This window comes from Bicyclus anynana, chromosome 5 (genome assembly GCF_947172395.1).
Source record: "Bicyclus anynana chromosome 5, ilBicAnyn1.1, whole genome shotgun sequence".
In the NCBI taxonomy this organism is placed as follows: domain Eukaryota; kingdom Metazoa; phylum Arthropoda; class Insecta; order Lepidoptera; family Nymphalidae; genus Bicyclus; species Bicyclus anynana.
This window is the reverse complement of record NC_069087.1, coordinates 10,282,530-10,303,511: the sequence shown is the minus strand read 5'-3', so window position 1 is coordinate 10,303,511 and position 20,982 is coordinate 10,282,530. Positions and strand designations below refer to the sequence as shown.

The following is a 20,982-nucleotide window of genomic DNA, read 5'->3' as shown; positions in this document are numbered from 1 at the left end:
ACTAAACAGGGCTTTGGCATATCACTGATGATACTTTTAAGTCTATTGATTTTACATTTATTTTTATTTTTAGGTGGACAATAAACACAAAGTATTGATAAGTCACCAACATTGGTTCCTAAAGAAATTGCTATGGATTGAACATCTTCATAAAATTTTGTTTTCAGAAGTTTATATTTAAATGTATTTCTTAATAAAATACCTACACCACCATGTTCATTCTTTGCATTTTTTCCAACAAAGTTATAGCCTGGGATTTTTACAAGATTACTAGAGTTTTTAAGCCAAGTTTCATTTAATAATAAAATATCAATATTTTCCTGTGTTAAAAATGTTTTTACTAAGGGTTTTTTATTATTAATACTCTGAATGTTATGTTGAGCAATAATGAGCTTTGAAGCCATTAAACTTTATTCAAATGTTTCAAAAATGCTTCTTTAATTTTACTTGTGCTTTTTATGTCATTTGAGTTTCCTATAGTAACTAATGTATTAATTATTGCGGATAATATTTTTTTATTATTAATGATATCTGAATAAGAAATATCTAAATTTTCTTGTGTGTCTAGTTTAGATTGGTGGAATTTTTGCTGTATTTGTTGAGGCTTCGGGAGAGTAGGAAAATTAACACTATTAATTTCAATTACCTTAGCATAAGATTGTTTATTTTTTTCTAATCTCGCTGCCTTTATAGGGCATGTTTTGGATATGGCTAAGTGAGCTCCACCACAATTACTGCACTTCAATGTATCAGCCGTGCATGCTTTGTAGTGGTGTTCACCAGCACAGCGTGAACAGACCTGTATATTTTTGCATATTTTCCCATAGTGATTAAATCTCATACATTTAAAACATTGCATTAGTGGAGGAATATATGTATAGACCTTATAACGCCAATTGTCTAAATATATATATTGTGGTAAAGTTGTTCCTGCAAAAATTACACTAATAGTTGACAAAGGAACAACATCGTCTACAACCTTTTTCATGAATCGTCTTACACCAATAATCTCACACTCTGAAGAAAGTTTATTAAATAGTTCATGGTTACTGGACTCTTTAGGTATAAACCTGACAACCCCCACCCTCTCCACAGAAGATGCCGGGATGAAGGCACGAAGATTGTAAACCGTTAGGCATTCATGTTTGAGAAAATCATTGGCTGCTGTTGCTTGTTTGAATACTAACATTATTTTGTTAGCATTAATGCGCCTGCTCTCATAGATACCTTTTACTTGTTTAAAGTATTTGGACACAACTAATGGGTTTTTGTTCCCCAATTTAATTTCCGCCTCACTGCTTTCCACAAACACTGGGAATTCCGCGTTAGTGCTATTATCCGTGTAGGCTCTGCTATAACCTGCCTTTATATAGGGTTTATATTTTAAACTCTCGTCCTCACCAGACTTATGCACTTTACGTTTTTTTCTGTCTAGCCTTTCGTAGGCATCACCATCACTGTCTGACGGCATTTTGCCTGATTTAATTTACATTTGTACACTTTATTTCACACGTATATTACTGAAAAATTTTTAAATTAAAATTTTCAATTTTAAAAGCGCGCTTCTCGATTCCCGCCAAAAATCGAATCCAGTTGGGATGTTAAACTCCCGTTCCTCAGACAATACGTTAATGGTAGGTGTCCACAGATCCGCATTGTACGGATTTTATATACTTATTTAAAAAAAACGGTTTAATGCGCCTATGTTAAGCCTTTGGTCGTTAGTGAGTTTAACACTATCACTATCGATCCGCCTTCGCAGGAATACTCACATTCTGTCTTTTTTGTATAATGTCCTGTTTAATCCTACGACTCCGATTTATTTAAAAGAGCGTTTTAGCTTTCTAAGTGATACTCACTGTCGCTCCCTTCGCTCTGAAGACAACCTAATCTTAAAAATTCCTTCCCATAATACTTCCTTCTATTCTAAATCCTTTTCTGTTAAAGCTGCTCGGCTCTGGAATTCATTGCCCTTAGACACTCGGCGTGCCCAATCTCTAACCTCTTTCAAACGGCTGGTAAACATGCACTTTTTTCCTCCCTGATCTTTTAATTTAACTTATTAATCCAAATTACGCTTGTATGTGTATGTTTATTTATTATTATTTTTGAATTATTTTGTTTATTTATTTTTCTTTTGTCTTCCCTTAGATGCCGTCTTGTTTTTATGTTTTGCAGGTTTTCATGTATGTATGTATGTATGTGTGTATGTATGTATGTATGTATGTATGTATGTATGTATGTATGTATGTATATATGTATTTCTTTGCATATATGTATGATGTAGTTAAGTATAGTCTATGTATTATTATTATGTATTATTGCTTAATATTTATGTATTTAAATTACTTAACTTTTCTTATTTTTTGTGTGCGTATACCCGAATCGGTGCTTACGTTTTTTTTTTCTCTTCCACAGTGGTTGTCTGGAAGAGATCGCTCTTTAGCGATAAGACCGCCATTTGTACATTAGTTTCTAAGTGTTATTATAAGTTATTGTTTATTTTTGTTTTTAATGTACAATAAAGTATATTTCTTCTTCTTCTTCTTCTTCACTATAAGCCCACCAACCCGCGTTAAAGCAGCGTCGTGGGTCTAAGATCCATAGACTCCATTTATCCAGGAAGTGTATAGGCTATTATAGCATCACCCTACGATCAATAGGAGCGGAGCATCAGTGAAAATGTGGTAAAAACGGGAAATAATTTAACCTTTAAAAGCTTACTTAAGTAAGCAATTATGTAATAATTTTCAAAAATGACAGAACAGCAGACTATTCAATAACTCTACCTACAAACTAGAAGTGTACAATTACGGTCCATTGCTAAAGCTATCTCCTGCAGACAACAAAGCTTGTGAAAGGAGGTTTTAGTAGACTGTAGTAATAAAAACTTTACGAAGTAATCTAAAAGCTTCGTAAATCATGACATCCTTCCTATCAAAACCAAATAGTAATTTTGAAGTCTTTTAATTTTGCTTCTTTGTTACGTCAAGGAAATGAAGACTTAGAAGGTTAATAGATACTCGTAATACACTAATGTCTAACAATCTCTATCTATATCTATATCTATCTATACTTATAATAAAACTGGTCGAATTCTATACATTTATTCGCAATTTGAGAGTTTACTTATACCATTTCTAACAATAAACGTACCGTTAATTCAACCCCTAAGGTGGTGATATAGGGCTTAAAAATTTACATTGATTTCCACGCGGACGAAGTCGCGTGCGTCCGCTAGATTCTTATAAAATTGGTTATGCGGTCTTGCCATAACTTGAGAAGGACTTAACCTATTTTATTATAATTTTTTTATTTTTATTTTCTCATATATCTTACAAAAGAAAAATCTTACGGAGCGGAAAATAACGAAAATTAACTTAACGACTACTTCGGTGATATTTGATTCATTTCATTCATTCATGATGGGCGATGGATTTACAAGACGGAGGTCCTGGGTTCGAACCCCGGCTGGGCTGATTCAGCCTCCCTAGCTTTGAAAACTAGAAAAATGTATCTTGGTCACGTGACCTGTCGATAGCAAATGTCATTCCCATACATCTTTCTAGTTTTCGAAGCGTTAGCGATCGTATAAAGAGAATCGACGTGTAACTTGGCTAGGGGGGGAAGGTTTATTGGTCCAGGTCTGGCTGGTGGGAGGCTTCGGACGTAGCTAATTACCACCCTACCGGCAAAGACGTACCGCCAAGAAATTAAGCGTTTCGGTACGATGTCGTGTAGAAAGGAGTGTGTATTTCACTCTACTCCTAACAAGTTAGCTCTGCAACCCGCTAGATATTCTCGGTCCACCTAGTGGGGGGGTCGACCAACGCTGCGGTTGCCGGGTCGGGGTCACCATTCCAGCGCCTTGGGACCCCAACGTTTATCGGCTCTTCAAACTATGCCTGCCCATTACCACTTCAGCTTCGCGACTAGCTTTGCTATGATAGTGAATTTGGTTCGTCTGCGGATCTCCTCATTTTTGATCACTATCACTATCAGATGTTACTAACGACCACTATTAGATTTTAATAATAATGACCGAGAGCGACTTAACGTGCTCTCCCAGGCACGGGTGTAATTCCACCAACTTCCAAACTCAAGTCTGAAAATTTTAAGTGAAAATTCCGAAAAATAGAAAACTCAGTTTCTTATAGCGATCCAGGATTCGATAGGTATACCAGGATGTTATCCGAAAACACACGCTGGATTAACGAGGCAATTGATAAAATTAAAATAGTATATGAAAATAGCAAAGAAGATCAATCACAAACAAAGAAAATGAAGGTCGTGAACTTTTTTTTTTTAATTCTTTACAAGTTAGCCCTTGACTGCAATCTCACCTGATGACGCAATCTAAGATGGAAACGGGTTAACTTGTTAGGAGGAGGATGAAAATCTACACTTCTTTCGGTTTCTACACGGCATCGTACCGGAACGCTAAATCGCTTGGCGGTACGTCTTTGCCGGTAGGGCGGTAACTAGCCACCGCCGAAGCCTCCCACCAGCCAGACCTGGATCGGAAAGCCTCAATCGGACCAGTCCGGGATCGAACCCAGGACCTCCGTCTTGTAAATCCACTGCGCATACCACTGCGCCGTGGAGGCCGTTTTTGCTTTTACCTATTTATATATGTAGATAGTAAAGGCTTTATACCAAGTCCAGCAAAGGCTATCAATAAAACGTTTTATTTGGAGTTAGAAACACTCCGCATTAGCATGTAAACGAAGCAATTATGTAAAGCGTGCTAGCGAGCCCGGGAGGCTGCGCGTGTCAAGGCCGCGTCCCCGACCGTGACCGGCGACTCGCGCCCCGCGCGCCGCCGCCCGCGCCGTGCTAACGTGATCAATGTATATGCCAGTTATACATGGAACTTTTTAAGACCCCCATCATCATTATCAACCCATATTCAGCTCACTGCTGAGCTCAAGTCTCCTCTCAGAATGAGAGGGGTTTAAGCCAATAGCCCACCACGCTGGCCCAATGCGGATTGGCAGACTTTACACACAGACTCCACACCAGAGAATTGAGAATTTTCTTAATTCTCTGGTGTGCAGGTTTCCTTACGATGTTTTCCTTCACCGTTTGAGACACATGATATTTAATTTCTTAAGACCCCCATACACACAGGCAATAATTTTAACAGTTAAGTTATCATTATCATTAACAACCCATATTCAGCGTACTGTCGAGCACGAGCGCTAAATGAGGAGTTAAGCTAATAGTAATAGTTTAACTCGCTGACCTAATGCGGATTGGCAGACACACACAGGTAGACAATTAAGAAAATTTTCAAGTATGCAGGTTTCACAGCAACAATACTCAATATTATAAACGAAAGCCTGACATGGCGAGACCGTCTGCATTTTATAGACAGGTAACAAAAGCACAGGTTTTAAGTCACCCAAGTAGAATAGTTGTTTGTTCAACAAGAGAGCAAAGTTCGTTTTTGTTGCAAGTGCCAGGTGAATCCCGAGAAAGCAAAGAAGATTTTAAACGAAATCGGTCCAATGTAAAATAATTAATTTTATATCTTACTAGCTGACGCCGCGCGGTTTCACCCGCGTGGTTCCCGTTCCCGTAGGAGTACGGGGATAATATATATAGCCTATAGCCTTCCTCGATAAATGGGCTATCTAACACTGAAAGATTTTTTTAAATCGGACCAGTAGTTCCTAAGATTAGCGCGTTCAATCAAAGAAACAAACAAACAAACTCTTCAGCTTTATATATTAGCATAGATTTATGTACATAAAAATCAATGCCACTTTTCGTTGTAATTTTATAACTCAAGAACGGGCTCACCTATCCAAACCGAATGCTTTGTTCGGACTATTTAGTGCAAACTTCACATATACCATCTAGTTTATGTAAAGTTTGCACAAAATCGATTGAGCGGTTCTTCATTTATGACATTTTTTACACAAATGAATTTAGGGGTAGGGAAGGGATAGGGAAGAAAACGTAAACTTTTATAAGTGTTTTTATGAAAATATAGCATTCCGCTAGTCCGCTTTATTTGAAAAATACATTTTCCAGTTTTGAAATTTCCCCATAGTTTATTTCAAAAATATAACCTAATATTTAACATTAAAAAAAATAATATCCGAGGCGTAGATCCCTACTTTTAGAGCAATACATATTTATACTTATTAACAATTTTAAATCACAAATCACCGTATACAAGACAATTTTCTCAGGCAGGTTTTATTTTTTGCGTATTGAAAATGCAATTTTGGTTTGTAGAACAATAATACTTACGTCTTTCACATGATTTTATTCCGCGTCGAAAGAGACTTCGAGGGTCCGAGAGAGATTCGTCCGTGAATCCTTGGAATCGTTCTTGCTATTCTAACGATTTTTCGCAGGTTACGTGGCTCTGGACTTACAATCTTAATAGGTATTTTGCGATCTTTTAGTAGCTAGATTTAAAAACTGAACAAGTGGATTCCATACATAGGTATTATATTTGTATAACTTTGATAAATGATTAAGTACTAGTTTATAGATTATATTTTTAGATCTTTCCCTATAAGATAAGACGGATGGGATAATAAGATAAGACGGTATTATTTACCAAGCTTTATAGTTCTCGGTCAACGGAAAGAAGTACCCTATAACTTCTGAATCCCTCAAGAGTGTCGGAATACGTAGAGTAGTTCAAGAAACTGTAGACCTGAATATTTTGTTTTAATTACAGCTCGATACCTCCACGCGTTTCGGAGATGAAGCATTTTGACAGACGTACAGACAGCAAAGTGATTCTATATGGGTTCCTAATTTTACTTTTGAGATACGGAACCCTAAAAATATCTCTAATTCAATAAAAAATAAGCAGCTTCATAATAGTAGACAGCAGAAATAGTTACGTAATATATTCCGTTTCAGTTACTCGTAAGAGTTACAACATTACACCAAACGGATAGAAGCTCGATCTAGAAACCGGCTGAACGGCTGTCAAATAATGCCATATTACGGGATTCAGTTCAACAGTGTAAACGCCTACGCCGAGATACACGTGTCGTGTTGTTCGGTCAACGCGGTGAAGGTCGTACGTCCCAATTGGTACCAAAGCAACTCGCCCTGAAACGAACCAGGGTCGACGAACTCGATGAAAATCTTCCAGGGTATCTGACCTTGACCTTTCTTCGCGCAAGCGCCGTAACTGTTAGTACCCTGACCTTGTTACGAAAGAATAGGCCTATATACCGCCTATATACCCTATTTATTATATAAATTGTATCAACATTCTCTTGTACATAGATTATGCCTCTGTAACATCGGCCATCTTTGTGAAGAGAATCGTACCCTATTATATTGAATTACAGTTGAAATTTGCTTGGAATGTTATAAATACTTACTTAATCTCGCAATCAATTAGAACAACCAAGTACTCTACGATCCGTATGTGGTTTCAGAAGTCACAGATTGTCCTGAGTTTCCGAATTACGCCTTAATATAGATTCTAAAAAAAGATGTGTGGGACCTAGGTACTAGGTGAAAAAACACGTGTTGAATTTTTCTCCATTCTATAAGCCCCTTCGACCTTGATGTTTGAACTTAAATTCTCCTTAGATTTTTTTATGAAAATAAAAGAATTAGTACACACATGAGCAAATCCCGGCTATTTAACTACTTTATTTTCTCAAATCTATAAGACCCTTCTACTATTCCCTTCTTTTTGTAAGTCCGTTAAAAATAAGTAGCACACAATCATATCTACTAATAATAATGTAGCTTTTTATTCTGATTGTGTAAATGCCGTAGGCTCCTTATGGGACCTCAGCGGCGTCACCGGGGGGTTTGGGCGAACTCAGAAGCATCGCCTGTTGGGGCTCGAAGGCAGAAGCAGAGTAGATGGGCGGAACGAACAATATGTAGCACATTTAGGTATATTCTAAGGTTATCTTGGACTAAAAGCACAGCTAAATGCGTGCGATAGCATACTATTTGATTTTTCCGGGATAAAAAGTAGCCTAATAATCTATATGTTGTTCATATAGACTATAGGATATCCTTGTATTTTAAAATTTTAAAGTTTGGCTACGTCATAATTATAAGGATGCGTATAAGTTAGTTCGGACTACTGTAGCATTTTAGTCGAGTAGCGTATTAAACTACTTGCTACTGCCCAAAAATTGTATGCACTTTGTTCGAGTACAGTTCATAACTAAGGGACACATTTTAAGATCTATTTACAAAGGAAATATTTTTTTTTTTACATTTTGAATTAATCTTCGGTAAGAATCGAGAATATAACCCCCAGCACCCTGTATTCCTTCTATACTCTTAAGGTAACGAGCACTACACGAGTGACACCGCGGGGCGTCTGCTAAAATATTAAGAATAACAATATGAATATACTAAAGAGGTACAGTTTTTGGCATTGTAGGGTTAACGTGTGGATAAGATCTGGATCTACTGAACGGATTTTGGAAATTCTTTTACTACTACTACTAGAAAGCGCCGTTTTTTATAGTGTTTTGGACTATATTTCATCCTCGTATTCTCACGGGAAACGGAAATTACGCGGGTGAAACTGTGAGACGTCGACTAATGATGAATATTTCAACTCTATTTTCCCACCCTTAGGGTAGCAACTTTTTTCAAACCAATATGGGACTAATTTTAATATCGTTGGTAATGAAAAAATAATTGCCAAAATCGGACTACACTATAAAAAGTTATGCGTAGTTTTAATTTACAATTAATCGGTATACAATCAAGCATCCCCTGTTTTCCTACCTTTAGGCACAGAAAACACATGCCAAATGCCATGCCATGTCCCAAATGGGACCTAATTTAATTATACTCTGTCTAATCAAAAAGAAATGTTCAAAATCGGACTACTCAGTAAACAGACGTGTTCATACATAAAAAAAAATATCTACGTAAATATCTATGGATTGTTAGCCTTTTCTTCGTTTTTCATCGGTTGAAAATTACTTTACTTTACCGATCTGTGGTATGTCAAAATGCTTGTTTATTCAATGAATTTACGAAACTTGCTTGTTTATTCATTTTGCAAAATAAATTCTTCATAATCATTATCAGCCTATTTAAATGGTCTATAACAAGGAGACAATCCTTGTAGGAGGTGGGCTTAATATAATTATGTTTGACCACTTATCCGTCATTTTCAGATGCTAATGATGATGACCAGCATCAGCGCATTAACGTGAGTCTTATAAAATTAACAGAGATGCCTCATTAATTAAATAAACAAGCATTTGATACACTACAGATCTGACAGTACCTAAGCGTAGTTTAAAAAATCAGTTTTTTTCTTGATACCAAGTCAACTGGTTAGACTTCATTAGTAAATTTAGGCATGTAGGCAGATATAAAAAGAAAGAAAGAAAAGAAAATATCATAATAGATTTTTTTTAAAAAAGTTAGAATGTGCAAAGTTTTTCTTTCACACACAATTTTCTTTCTGTTATTAAAAATTCAGCACCTCCCATGCAATTTTTCCAGCAACTTTGTAACTACAAGGGATAGACACAAGTCAATTACAAACCTCGTTATGTGTACAAATTGTTAAAATGATAGTACACTTCAGTTCCGTACATTTTTTATTGTAGGACAAATCTCTTTAATCGGATCATCTTAGTAATATAAAAATAATTATTGTTATCGCCGTTTAGTGTTGGAAATAGTAGTCTGTGACGGATATGACGTCGCTCGATCTCGTGTTAGCTTCAGTGTGCTCATGGCGTTCGAGCCGTCCACATCTCTTGTTGTGTAATTCCTAATCGGTTACTTAGGATAGGCGGGGAGAATGACTTGAGTGGAAAAGGGGAGTGTTTGTATACAGTCAAAGGTACCTTTAACCCTACACACATCGTTCACAAGTACGTCACTCCACTCAAGGTCATTCTCTGCCATTCTAGGGTGTTATTTTCGGTTAAGTTTGATTTGCTAATTAAGTTGTCCTGACAAGTGTTGTGAATCATAACCTTTGTTCGGCATTAGTTTTCTTATATTTGTAATCACTTTTGAGTCCTATAATATTATTGCATTCAAAACTTCTTCAACAAAACAAATAAAACATTATTTTAAAAAGTGGTAATATACTACATTGGTAATGTAATTCGTAAAAATCCGAAAAAAAATATACATCTTGGTCACCCTAGGGATTTTTTAAAATATAGTTTTACACCCTATAAAAAATAGTATAACGATATATGTATTTTTTTTTTTTTATTCTTTACAAGTTAGCCCTTGACTACAATCACACCTGATGGTAAGTGATGATGGTGTCTAAGATGGAAGCGGGCTAACTTGTTAGGAGGAGGATGAAAATCCACACCCCTTTCGGTTTCTACACGACATCATACCGGAACGCTAAATCGCTTGGCGGTACGTCTTTGTCGGTAGGGTGGTAACTAGCCACGGCCGAAGCCTCTCACTAGCCAAACCTGGACCAATTAAGAAAACCTCAATCAGCCCAGCCGGGGATCGAACCCAGGACCTCCGTCTTGTAAATCCACCGCGCATACCACTGCGCCACGGAAGCCGTCATATAAGCCGTGTATAGAAAAATTGAAACTTAGCTACAGTCTATAATATATTCGAATCAATTTTGTCTATCAGATGTAAATGATAATGACCAGGACCAACGAATTAACGTACTCTCCGAGGCACGGCGGTGTAACAGCACCAACTTCCCAATTCCGGGCTGAGAAAAAAAAATATTTAACTAAAAATTTAAGCCTGACCAAGGATTCATATGGTACGCTGTACACCCATGTACACCCTTTCTTATTGAAGGTTACAGACAAGCATGCTGTCATTAGGGTAGGGTACTGTCTGTAACTTTTAGATTCGAGGCAGTTTGGTTGCTTAGCAATGTATTATAATTAGCCAACAAGAAAGGATTTACGAAAAATTAAATAATAATTAGATAGAATTAATAATATAATAATTAGAATGAGGCACCTCCTCACAATACGCGCCGTCTCAAGAATCACTGCCTTCTGTATCCGAGCTTCTCGCTTTATGACCATTGACTGAAACAACTATTCGAACAATATTAGTTGACTTAACATTCTATATAGCGGTAATCTCGTGAGCAAGGTCCAACGTTGCTAATTTTATAAAAAAAAAACTGTTTTCCTGAAAAATGCCCATTTTTTTACCTTTGAACTTGAGTAGTTGAACTTAACGGCCTCCGTGGCGCAATAGTATGCGCGGTGGATTTACAAAACGGAGGTCCTGGGTCAATTGAGATTTTCTTAATTGATCCAGGTCAGGTTGGTAGAAGGCTTCGGCCGTGGCAAATTACCAACCTACCGGCAAAGCCGTACCGCCCAGAGATTTAGCGTTCCGGTACGATATCGTGTAGAAACCGATAAGGTGTGTGGATTTTCATCCTCCTCCTAACAAGTTAACCCGCTTCCATCTTAGACTACATCATCACTTACTATCGTTAACCAGGTACCGGATCGATGAGGACTTTTTAAATTTCTAAATATATTCTAAACTTAGACCATTAATAACCATATTAATGTGTGTTAATATGGTTATTAATGGTCTAAGTTATATGCGCAGTGATATGCGCGGTGGATTTACAAGACGGAGGTCCTGGGTTCGTTCCCCGGCTGGGCCGATTGAGGTTTTTTAATTGGTCCAGGTCTCGCTGGTAGGAGGCTTCGGCCGTGGCTAGTTATCGCCCTGCCGACAAAGACGTACCGCCAAGCGATTTAGCGTTCCGGTACGATGTCGTGAAGAAACCGGAAGGAATGTGGATTTCATTGTACTCCTAACAAGTTAGCCCGCTTCCATCTTAGATTGCGTTATCACTTACCACCAGGTGAGATTGTAGTCAAGGGCTAACTTGTAGAGAATAAAAATTAAAAAAAAAAACTTATCTCTGGAACAGGTGAAACAATTTAAATGGATCTTACACTGGCAGATAGAGGACATTGAGCATCACATAGGCCACCTTCTATGCCGGAAAATCCATGGTTCCCGCAGAATTTGTAAAAAACCAGAATCGCACGCGGACGAAGTCGCTAGCAACCGCTGTAATACATAATAGATAATATGTATATCTATTGAAAAATTACCTGTTATGTTACAATAAATCAAAGAAAAATAGAAAAAGAAAAGAAATTAAAGAAAAATAGTTAGATACGAGAACAATTTAACTTGAAAGTTCGTAGATGCTTTTACTCATTTGACGTTTCGCTAATTTGAGTGGTTAAAATAAGTATTCAGTAGCATCAGAACGTAGGTGGACGAGCGCAGGCCGCTGCAGGGGAAGCGAACATTAACCCTTCCTGCAGTTCATTCGCCGTCTGGCCTCACCCCTACAGTCCGCCCACGCGCGCCCCTTGACGCCGGCTCGACTGCAACCTACAACCCAGCTTACTTATAAATAGGTACTACCCCCAAAGTAAAATAATTTCAGAATTCTGGATAATATACAAATACATCGCAGTGAAAACTGAAACAGTACGGTGACTAAAATAGAAATGTCCACCTGTACCTGCTTACTCGTATCTAATCTACCCCCGTTTTAATCCAAAATACCAGCCATGTGCGCGTCGGACCACGCGCAGTGTAGGGTTCCGTAGATCAAATTGGCACTTTCAGCCCTTATAACGCACAAAGACTCAGATACTTCCTACTCGTACAAGACTAAAATACTGGACATCAACACAAAATATTTAAAAAAGACCTGGGTTCCTAACAGAGTTGGATGACTGAAAAAAATTTAGGCCATACAAAGATCCTTTAGAATCTCCTTGGAAAAGGGTCCTTTAACCCTGCTACTAGCGGTTGCCAGTCCGTAATTCCGTTCGTGCTTGACTACCTCCCTTATGATAGTTAATCCTGGTTTACATCTGATAGTATCAGCGCTATACTTGATCAAAATTATTGTAATAAGAGGGTAGACCTGTAGTAGTAATTTAAGCCATCGTTCCGGTGATGAATGATAGTGTTAAGTACGTTCTACTAGGTTTTACGACGTATATCGTAGAACCTAGTTGAGACATACTGTCCGCGTGATTTAGTCTGTTCTCCGATAATCAGAAGTGAGATTTAGTCATTCCCCGACATATATTTATTAATTCATTTATATTAGATAATATTGTAATTTTAAACAGATCTTATTTAAAATAAGAACAAAATATTACTTACGTATAGGACAAAATATCTATTAGTAGCAAGTATTAAGGTAGACTCCCCGCCACGATAGAAGTCCCGCGGCTAAAACCTGAATTAAAATTGACAGCGCCTTATATAACATAAAATTGAAAATTTTGAATAACCCTCGAAAGTCATGAAATTATTATTTACTCTCTTGATCAAGCCATCAATATTCTCTTTCAGTTCGCTTTCATTTCATACCCCACTCGAGTATATTTGCACTTTCAACCTCCAGAACTTTTAAACGGCTCAAAACAAAAATTGAAATCACTTCTTCCGTTCAGGAGCTATGGTGCCACAGACAGAATAACAGAGCGAGAAACAGACAGTCAGACACGTCAAACTTATAACACCCTTCTATTTGCGTCAAAGAATAATAAATGACAATAAAACCGCCACTAACAAATGACAATGAGCGCCATTAAGGCATTGGCGCCGCGCCTACGGAACTTGTTTCGTGGCGCGGAGTATAGATGCAATCCCAAGTGGATGACAGAACACAGGGTTACCCTATGAACGACAATAATTGACTACAGCGCCCTCATTTATTTTCTACTCTTTTGTATCGCAATACACAATAAACATGCACATCACATTATAGAAATTATTCATTTCTCGTCTCGTCTTGGTTATTTCATAACCAATCTTTATATTCTAGATTGGACAAAGCAACCCAGTAGGGTAGGGGTAGGGTAGGGGTAGGGTAGGGGCCGGGTAGTGGTAGGGTAGGGGTAGTTGAAAGTTTACATCTAGTTTCACACGGACTAAGTCGCGGGCGTGCGCTAGTAGGTATATATATAAAAATCAATGCCACATTGCGTTGTAATTTTATAACTCAAGAACGGGCTTACGTATCTAAACCAAATGCTTAGGCTTTGTTCGGAGTATTTAGTAGATGGTTTATGTGAAGTTTGCACAAAATTGTTTGAGCGGCTCTTTATTTATCATATTTTTTGTAACAAATTATTCAATAAATGGTGGATCATTTTATTAATGGCGATTTTGCGGTTAACTAAAACTTTTAGAATATTTCAAACCCCTAAATCCTAGGGGTAGGGTGGGGTAGAGTAAGATTAGGGTAGGGTAGGATAGGGTAGGTTAGGATAAGGGATAAGGTATAGATAGGAGTAGGGTAGTATACGGTAGGGATAGGGAAAAAGTGCACATAAGTCAAAGCGAAGTCCGCTAGTCTCCTGTAAATCAAAATGTTATACTCAAAGTGTTTAGGTACATACAAAAATACAATTATATAAAATTTATTTAGTAATTACTATTGGTAATTGCTTTTCATTGGTAATCCACAATATTAATTTATGTCGTACTTCTACCGAATCGTAAATCTATGGGCGTATTAGATAAGGTCGCTCTAAATTCTAAGGATAAGGTTGTGAATAAGGTATTGTTAAAAAAATAAGTAACAAAGTTATGAATGAGAAAATTTACACTATTATAAAAAAGATATATGAAAGCATTGTTTTTGTGTTTTATTTTGTCATGAATTCTGATTACAATTATATATTTAAAAGTCATATTTTAAGCTTTTTTTTATCAATTTTCAAAGATTAGATTCAAATATTTAGAAAGTAAGTAATGCATTTTAAAATAAATTTTAAAATTAGTACTTAGATTACATTAGTTACTTTAAATTTCCCGCTATAAAACGCCACAGAACATAGTATACTAAGGTACCAGCGCTGATGGCGCTACCTGCGTTAAACTTTCACTGGCCAACCCCATTGACAACTGTGAATTACTTAGACCATTAATAACTGGATGTGGTTCGCACCCAAATTCACCAACAAAAAAGTCTGTCATTTTTTGAGGGGAACAAGGTAAACTCATCGAGAACATTTAACACCATTAAGTATATTCTGTGTCCATACACTACACACAACTATAAATTTGACTCGAATTACACACACGCGTAATTTTTCTCGCGACAAACACATTGTGCACAGTAAAATATATACAAGCAGTATACTCGGCCGTATTTTTGAAATAAATACTTACAGCGCGCGGTACGTAAACATGTGATAGGGCTGCCTGCCTCCAGCATTTTAATTACATTTGCAAACTTTGTATTTCCATTTAGTTTTGTGATTGTAAATATACTTTTTTATGTAAACAAATAAAATATTTTGTAAATTGTAGTAAAATAGGAAGTGATCAATAAAATGCGTGTTGTTTTTTGATCGGTAGATTTAAATAAGGCTGATACTAATCAATGACCTTGAAGGATAGGTCGTATTCATATGTTTATTTTGGTGATGCCATCTAGGTATTACCTCCCCACTACGTGACCAAATATTAAAAAACCGGTCAAGTACGTGTCGGGCCACGCGCAGTGTAGGGTTCCGTAGATTATGTTAGCCCTTTAATCCCTTATGTTTTTCTCAATTTCAAAGCCTTTATTATTCCTTACATTATTACATTAAACAAGTTTTTCAGTTAATAAGAGTAACAGTTTTAATTTTTTTTTTCTATGTTAACACAGATCCACACACACACATACAGAACTTAAAACAGATACACTAACAATATACTATTGTTAGTGTATCTGTTTTAAGTTTAGTATGTTAGTGCGTTAGTCTTATTTCTAATTAATAAAATCTATTTAACTAGTAAGTTGAAATTGAAATTGAGGTATAGCTCGCGTTTCGACCTCTAGTATGAAGTCAAACTACTGCTTGCATATTTACTGTGACATTGCTTAGACTATCCACAGATTAAATACATAGAATATTCGATTACTGATCGATGTTTGGCTGTTTCGTCAAAAGAATCGATTCTTTTTATAAATTGTTTTTATTAAAAATTTGATAAAATTAAGGTTTAAATACTTTCAAATGAAACGTTACTCCATCTTTTACTAAACTACAAGTTTTTGGCCGTTTTTTATGCCATTTAACTACACAAACCGGCATTTTTAGGGAGCTCCTTACACGAAGAAAACGATTACAACAATGAAACATCGATTCTGTAGCAACAGTTTTTATAAACGTATTAGTTCATAGATTTTTGATCTTTGCCAGAGGGGTAACGGTTAGCGAAAAACGTCCAGTTATTAATGGTCTAAGGTGAATTAAGTGTCTGTGGTGACATTTGACAGTGAAAGTTAAGTTTTAAGTTTCCTTTATGACAAATGACAGGTCCGTCAACACAGCACAGCTAATTTACGAGATTTTCGTAATTAAGCAGTCCCAATCGTATATGTTTGTACTCAAGATTATATAAATAATGCCGAAGAATAAAGGAAAAGGTGGTAAAAACAGAAGGAGGGGAAAAAATGAAAACGAAACAGAGAAACGTGAGTTAGTCTTCAAAGAAGACGGACAGGAGTACGCCCAAGTCACAAAGATGCTCGGTAATGGCCGCTTGGAGGCCATGTGCTTTGATGGCATAAAACGTCTTTGCCACATCAGAGGAAAATTACGAAAAAAAGTATGGATAAATCAAGGAGATATTATACTTATCGGTTTACGTGATTACCAGGACGCCAAAGCTGACGTCATCTTAAAGTATACCCCCGACGAGGCCAGGAATCTGAAAACGTACGGAGAGTTCCCTGAAACAGTACGCATCAATGAGACTGTAGTGTATTCTGTCGACGGGCTGGACGAAGATATCGAATTCGGAGACGAGGTTAGCTCCGAAGACGAAGCGGACGCTGTTGATGCTATCTAACTAATTTTTTATATTATGTTTAACATCTACAGTAAGTCTCATGTAAATTTATTTTCCGTTATAAATATAAATAAAGTGTCTTTGTGATTTTGATAAATTACATGTAGCCATACACCTTAGTGAATTAGGAATATCTAAATTATTTAGGTACCCTATATCTTTAAGTGGATGAAGGCAACCGTGATCCCATTATTTATTTAAAAAAAAATAGCAAAACTATGTTTACAATAGTATTATAGCAAAATTAATAAGTGCAACATTCCTTGAGCTCCTCATCAAACTATGTGAAATATAAAATTGTAAGGAATGTATATAATTAAATAACTATAAATACAAAACTGTTGTTATTTGTTTAAAGTTCATGTTATTATTTGCTAGCTTTAGCCTAGTTAACAAAGGGTTCACATGGAAATCTAAATTACCTGATTTTATTCTCTGTTTTCGTAGCTCTAGTAGGCTCTGTCACGTCAAAAACAGCAGTTTACATAATTATATAGCAAGCCTCACAGAGTCATTGGACAAAAAAACGTGACATCCAAGTGCAAATTACTAGTTTTCAAGTAATATTGTGATAGCCCAGTGGAAATGGCCGCTGCCTCAGATTCCGGAGGGTGTGGGTTTGAATCCGGTCCGGGGCATGTACTTCAAACTTTTCAGTTGCACACATTTTAAGAAATTAAATATTATGTGTATCAAACGGTGAAGGAAAAACATTGTGAGGAAACCTGCATACCAGAGAATTTACTTTAGTCTCTGCGTGTGCAATGTCTGCCAATCTGAATTGGGCCAGCGTGATGGATTAGGCCTAACCCCTCCCATTCTGAGAGGAGACTTAAGCTCATCAGTGAGCCAAATATGGGTTGATATATTAAATAGTGGGGATTCTTGATTGTTAAATTGTTTAGTTTACTATATTTCCAAAACAAAAGTATGTATAGTATGTGGCCTATATGTTGAGCAATGTGTAGTAACTGATTTTTGGATGTTAACACAACCACAGCAATACATTGATGCCATTACAGTTGCATTCAAAATTTTCAATTCCTTGTAATCTTATTTCTCTAAATGTTGTTTAATGTTAATTTCAACAAAATGAATCAGTTGACTACAATTTTTGTTCAACTTACTTGCTGGGCCCTATACCTATTTCAGATGCATTATCTTCTCTATTAATCAGCTGGGATATGTTTTTATACAATGATATATGCCTCGGTCCTCATATTCAGAGAACAAGAAAGAGAGTTTTTTTTTACAACAAAGAGAACAGTTAACTACCAAGTTAATTTTATAATAAATAAAGCTTAACTGAGGTCTGTTATTTGCAAATTATCTTTCGTAAGTAAGGAATAATGAAAGAAATGCATAATATGGACCATAGACATGGATGTGCGGGAATAGTGAGACAACTGTGTAATGAGTACTGTTGTACTGGATTGGCCATAATGTAAATCTGTTAATCTTATAAAGTATGCTAATGCTAATAAGGACAAGGAGCGCCAAAGTATTAAAATGATACCAAGACTTTACAGATATATGGAGTGGGAGTACAAGATTCTGGACACCAAATAAAAGTTTGAAAGTTTACTGTAATAATTAAATTCATAAAATTAAAGTTAAGTTTAATGTATCACACAAAAGCATCTTTGTTAATTTCATTGTAATTTTTACTCCTATGTGAAAAAATAAATTACCTACATAAAATTAAAAATCGGGTTTATTGTAACAATTTAAATCTAGTTTGATTATTGTATGCAATTTTTCATAAAATGGGTTGGATTGTGCATTAAAATTTTGTTAAAAGTTTTGCTCAAAAATAATTTAGTTTTCATTTCACTCTGCCACTCAGAGCAAATTTGGAATTCATAATTCCTAAATTGGTTTTAGGACTTAGCTGCTTGTCATTCGTCTATAAACCATGATAAAGCTGTTTACTATTTAGTATTTAAGTGAAATTATTGGTCCAAATTTTCTGTGCAGTGTTACTACTACTACTCCGAGGCATGTTGTACTAACTTTATCTAATGTAACATAAATTAATGTTACACTTGATATATCAAATTTTTCAGATTAGTATACTCATCAGGTGAGATTAAATTATGGGATAACTTTAAAAAAGGTAATATAAAAATTAGAAAACATTTTCAGATTTCCGCGCCACAAAATTACCGTCAATCTGTGGACTGTATCACTACTGTGAATTGTCTGCGACCTGCGTAATTCGTTTCATTCTGACATTTCTATTTCCGGTTCCGTTTGTCAGTCACTTTTAAAATTTCAGTAGTCACAAACCTTTTTCTGTGTGTTTCTTTCATCAAACCAAACTAAAAATCATTCATAATGAAAAATTGTTTTTACCTACATTTATTACGGAATCATCATCATCATCATCGTCATCATTAACTTAATAATATAAGTGTCGTTAACATTGTCAACTAGGTAGTTACGTTGGCAATGTTTATTTTCTTCTTTTAAAACGTGCGCGATGAAGTCTTGCCATTGTGCTGGTCCAACATTTTTTTATACCTTTCAGCAGGAGTTCATCTGCCATATTGAAGTTTATATTGTTTCTCGTCACATTACCCATATACTGAGCCCAAACCAACTCGATTGCGTTGAGCTCGCAGTGGTAAGGGGTAAACGAATAACAGTGATACTGTGTTGACCTGCTAAATAGCTATGATGTATTTATTATTTTATGTTTTTCTTCCTTGACTATGATTATTACATTAACTTTTAGAATTGTTTCATCATATGGGATTTTGTTAACTTTAACCAAGCCTGGATTACGGCTTTTTTCCAAGAGGTTGTAGGAGCATTGTCAATTATTAATGTTGAAATTCTTTTTAATTTTAGTAAAATACTTTTGAACCACTCTTTGATAATACCTCTTCATTCATTTCTGTATGAAAAACAACCACTAAACAGCAATAAAAAGAAATAGGTTCCAGCATACAAGATGGAGGAATATTCTCGATTGAATCATATTACTTTTTAAAGAATAAGAAGAAGTTGTGACGATACTCGAGTTTGACGCAGAATAATTATTATTTGAAAAAAAATAGGGGCCATGATATGACCTCTGCCTCTGAATCCGGAGGGTGTGGGTTGGGATCCGGTCCGGGACATGCACCTTCAACTTTTCAGTTGTGTGCATTTTATGAAATCAAATATCACGAGAAGGAAAACATCGTGAAGAAACCTGCATATCAGAGATTTTTCTTAATTCTCTGCGTGTGTAAAGTCTGTCAATCCGCATTGGGCCAGCGTGGTGGACTATTGGCCTAACCACTCTGTGGGGAGTGAGGAGACTCTAACTCAGCAGTGAGCTGAATATGGGTTGATAATGATGATACATAAAATACGGACATACAGCCGAACTTAGAACCTACTCCTTTTTGGAAGTCGGTTAACGAATAGCTATCAGGTGCCTCTACATGACAAAAACAACAATAATTATTGGTGTTTATCAAGTTTTGGAAATTGCATTTGGACTTAAATTGAATTGTAATGAAATTTTAAATTATCGAAAATAACATCGCAAATAGTGCTTAATTTTTTTAAAAAGGTTTGTAAAATCTGCTGTTTTCTCTGGTCTAATTTTTTTTCCTACGTCATGTCTATCGAATTTGATATTTTGTAAATTGTATTACTTAAAATTAAGATAATATTATATTAATTTATAATTGAATTGAAACATACACCAATATCATTTTTACAATCGAAATATTAAGTTTTGTTTTTAATTTTAATTGAATTTGTCATGGATTAACGAGTCGATACAAGTAATTTGTTGCCTTTTTTGGGACGTGTTTTACATATGGAAACCCCGGAAACGGAAATAGAAATGTCAGAAGTCCACCAAACAGTATTCAAAAAACTAGAAATTTTTCAACATTTCAAAGATCGTTATCTCTGTCTACGATTGATGCGATCCACAGACGTCAATATTTATTAATCATTTTAATAAAAAAAAAAATCTTAAATCTAAAAGTGAAAGATCAATAATTCCGATATTTCGATAATTACTTCTATCATAATCTATGGCTACGTGCATAGATAAGATAGATAAATGATTTCATTCAAAGAAATTGTCTATGATACCAAAAATTTAGAAGGTTGCCGTATTGTCACCGCCATATT

At 35.9% G+C, this 20,982-nt stretch overlaps 1 protein-coding gene across 1 annotated transcript; it reads left to right on the top strand.

Annotated features, from left to right (window-relative positions):
- The first annotated feature begins 16,290 nt into the window (after positions 1-16,290).
- On the top strand, positions 16,291-17,180 carry LOC112052877 (eukaryotic translation initiation factor 1A, X-chromosomal). Its single transcript, XM_024092114.2, has one exon. The coding sequence runs from the start codon at positions 16,396-16,398 to the stop codon at positions 16,840-16,842; it is 447 nt and encodes a 148-aa protein (XP_023947882.1). The 5' UTR covers positions 16,291-16,395; the 3' UTR covers positions 16,843-17,180.
- The last annotated feature ends 3,802 nt before the right edge of the window (positions 17,181-20,982 follow it).

Coding starts and splice junctions, on each gene's coding strand:
- LOC112052877 (XM_024092114.2), top strand. CDS start 16,396: ATGCCGAAGAATAAAGGAAAAGGTGGTAAAAACAGAAGGAGGGGAAAA.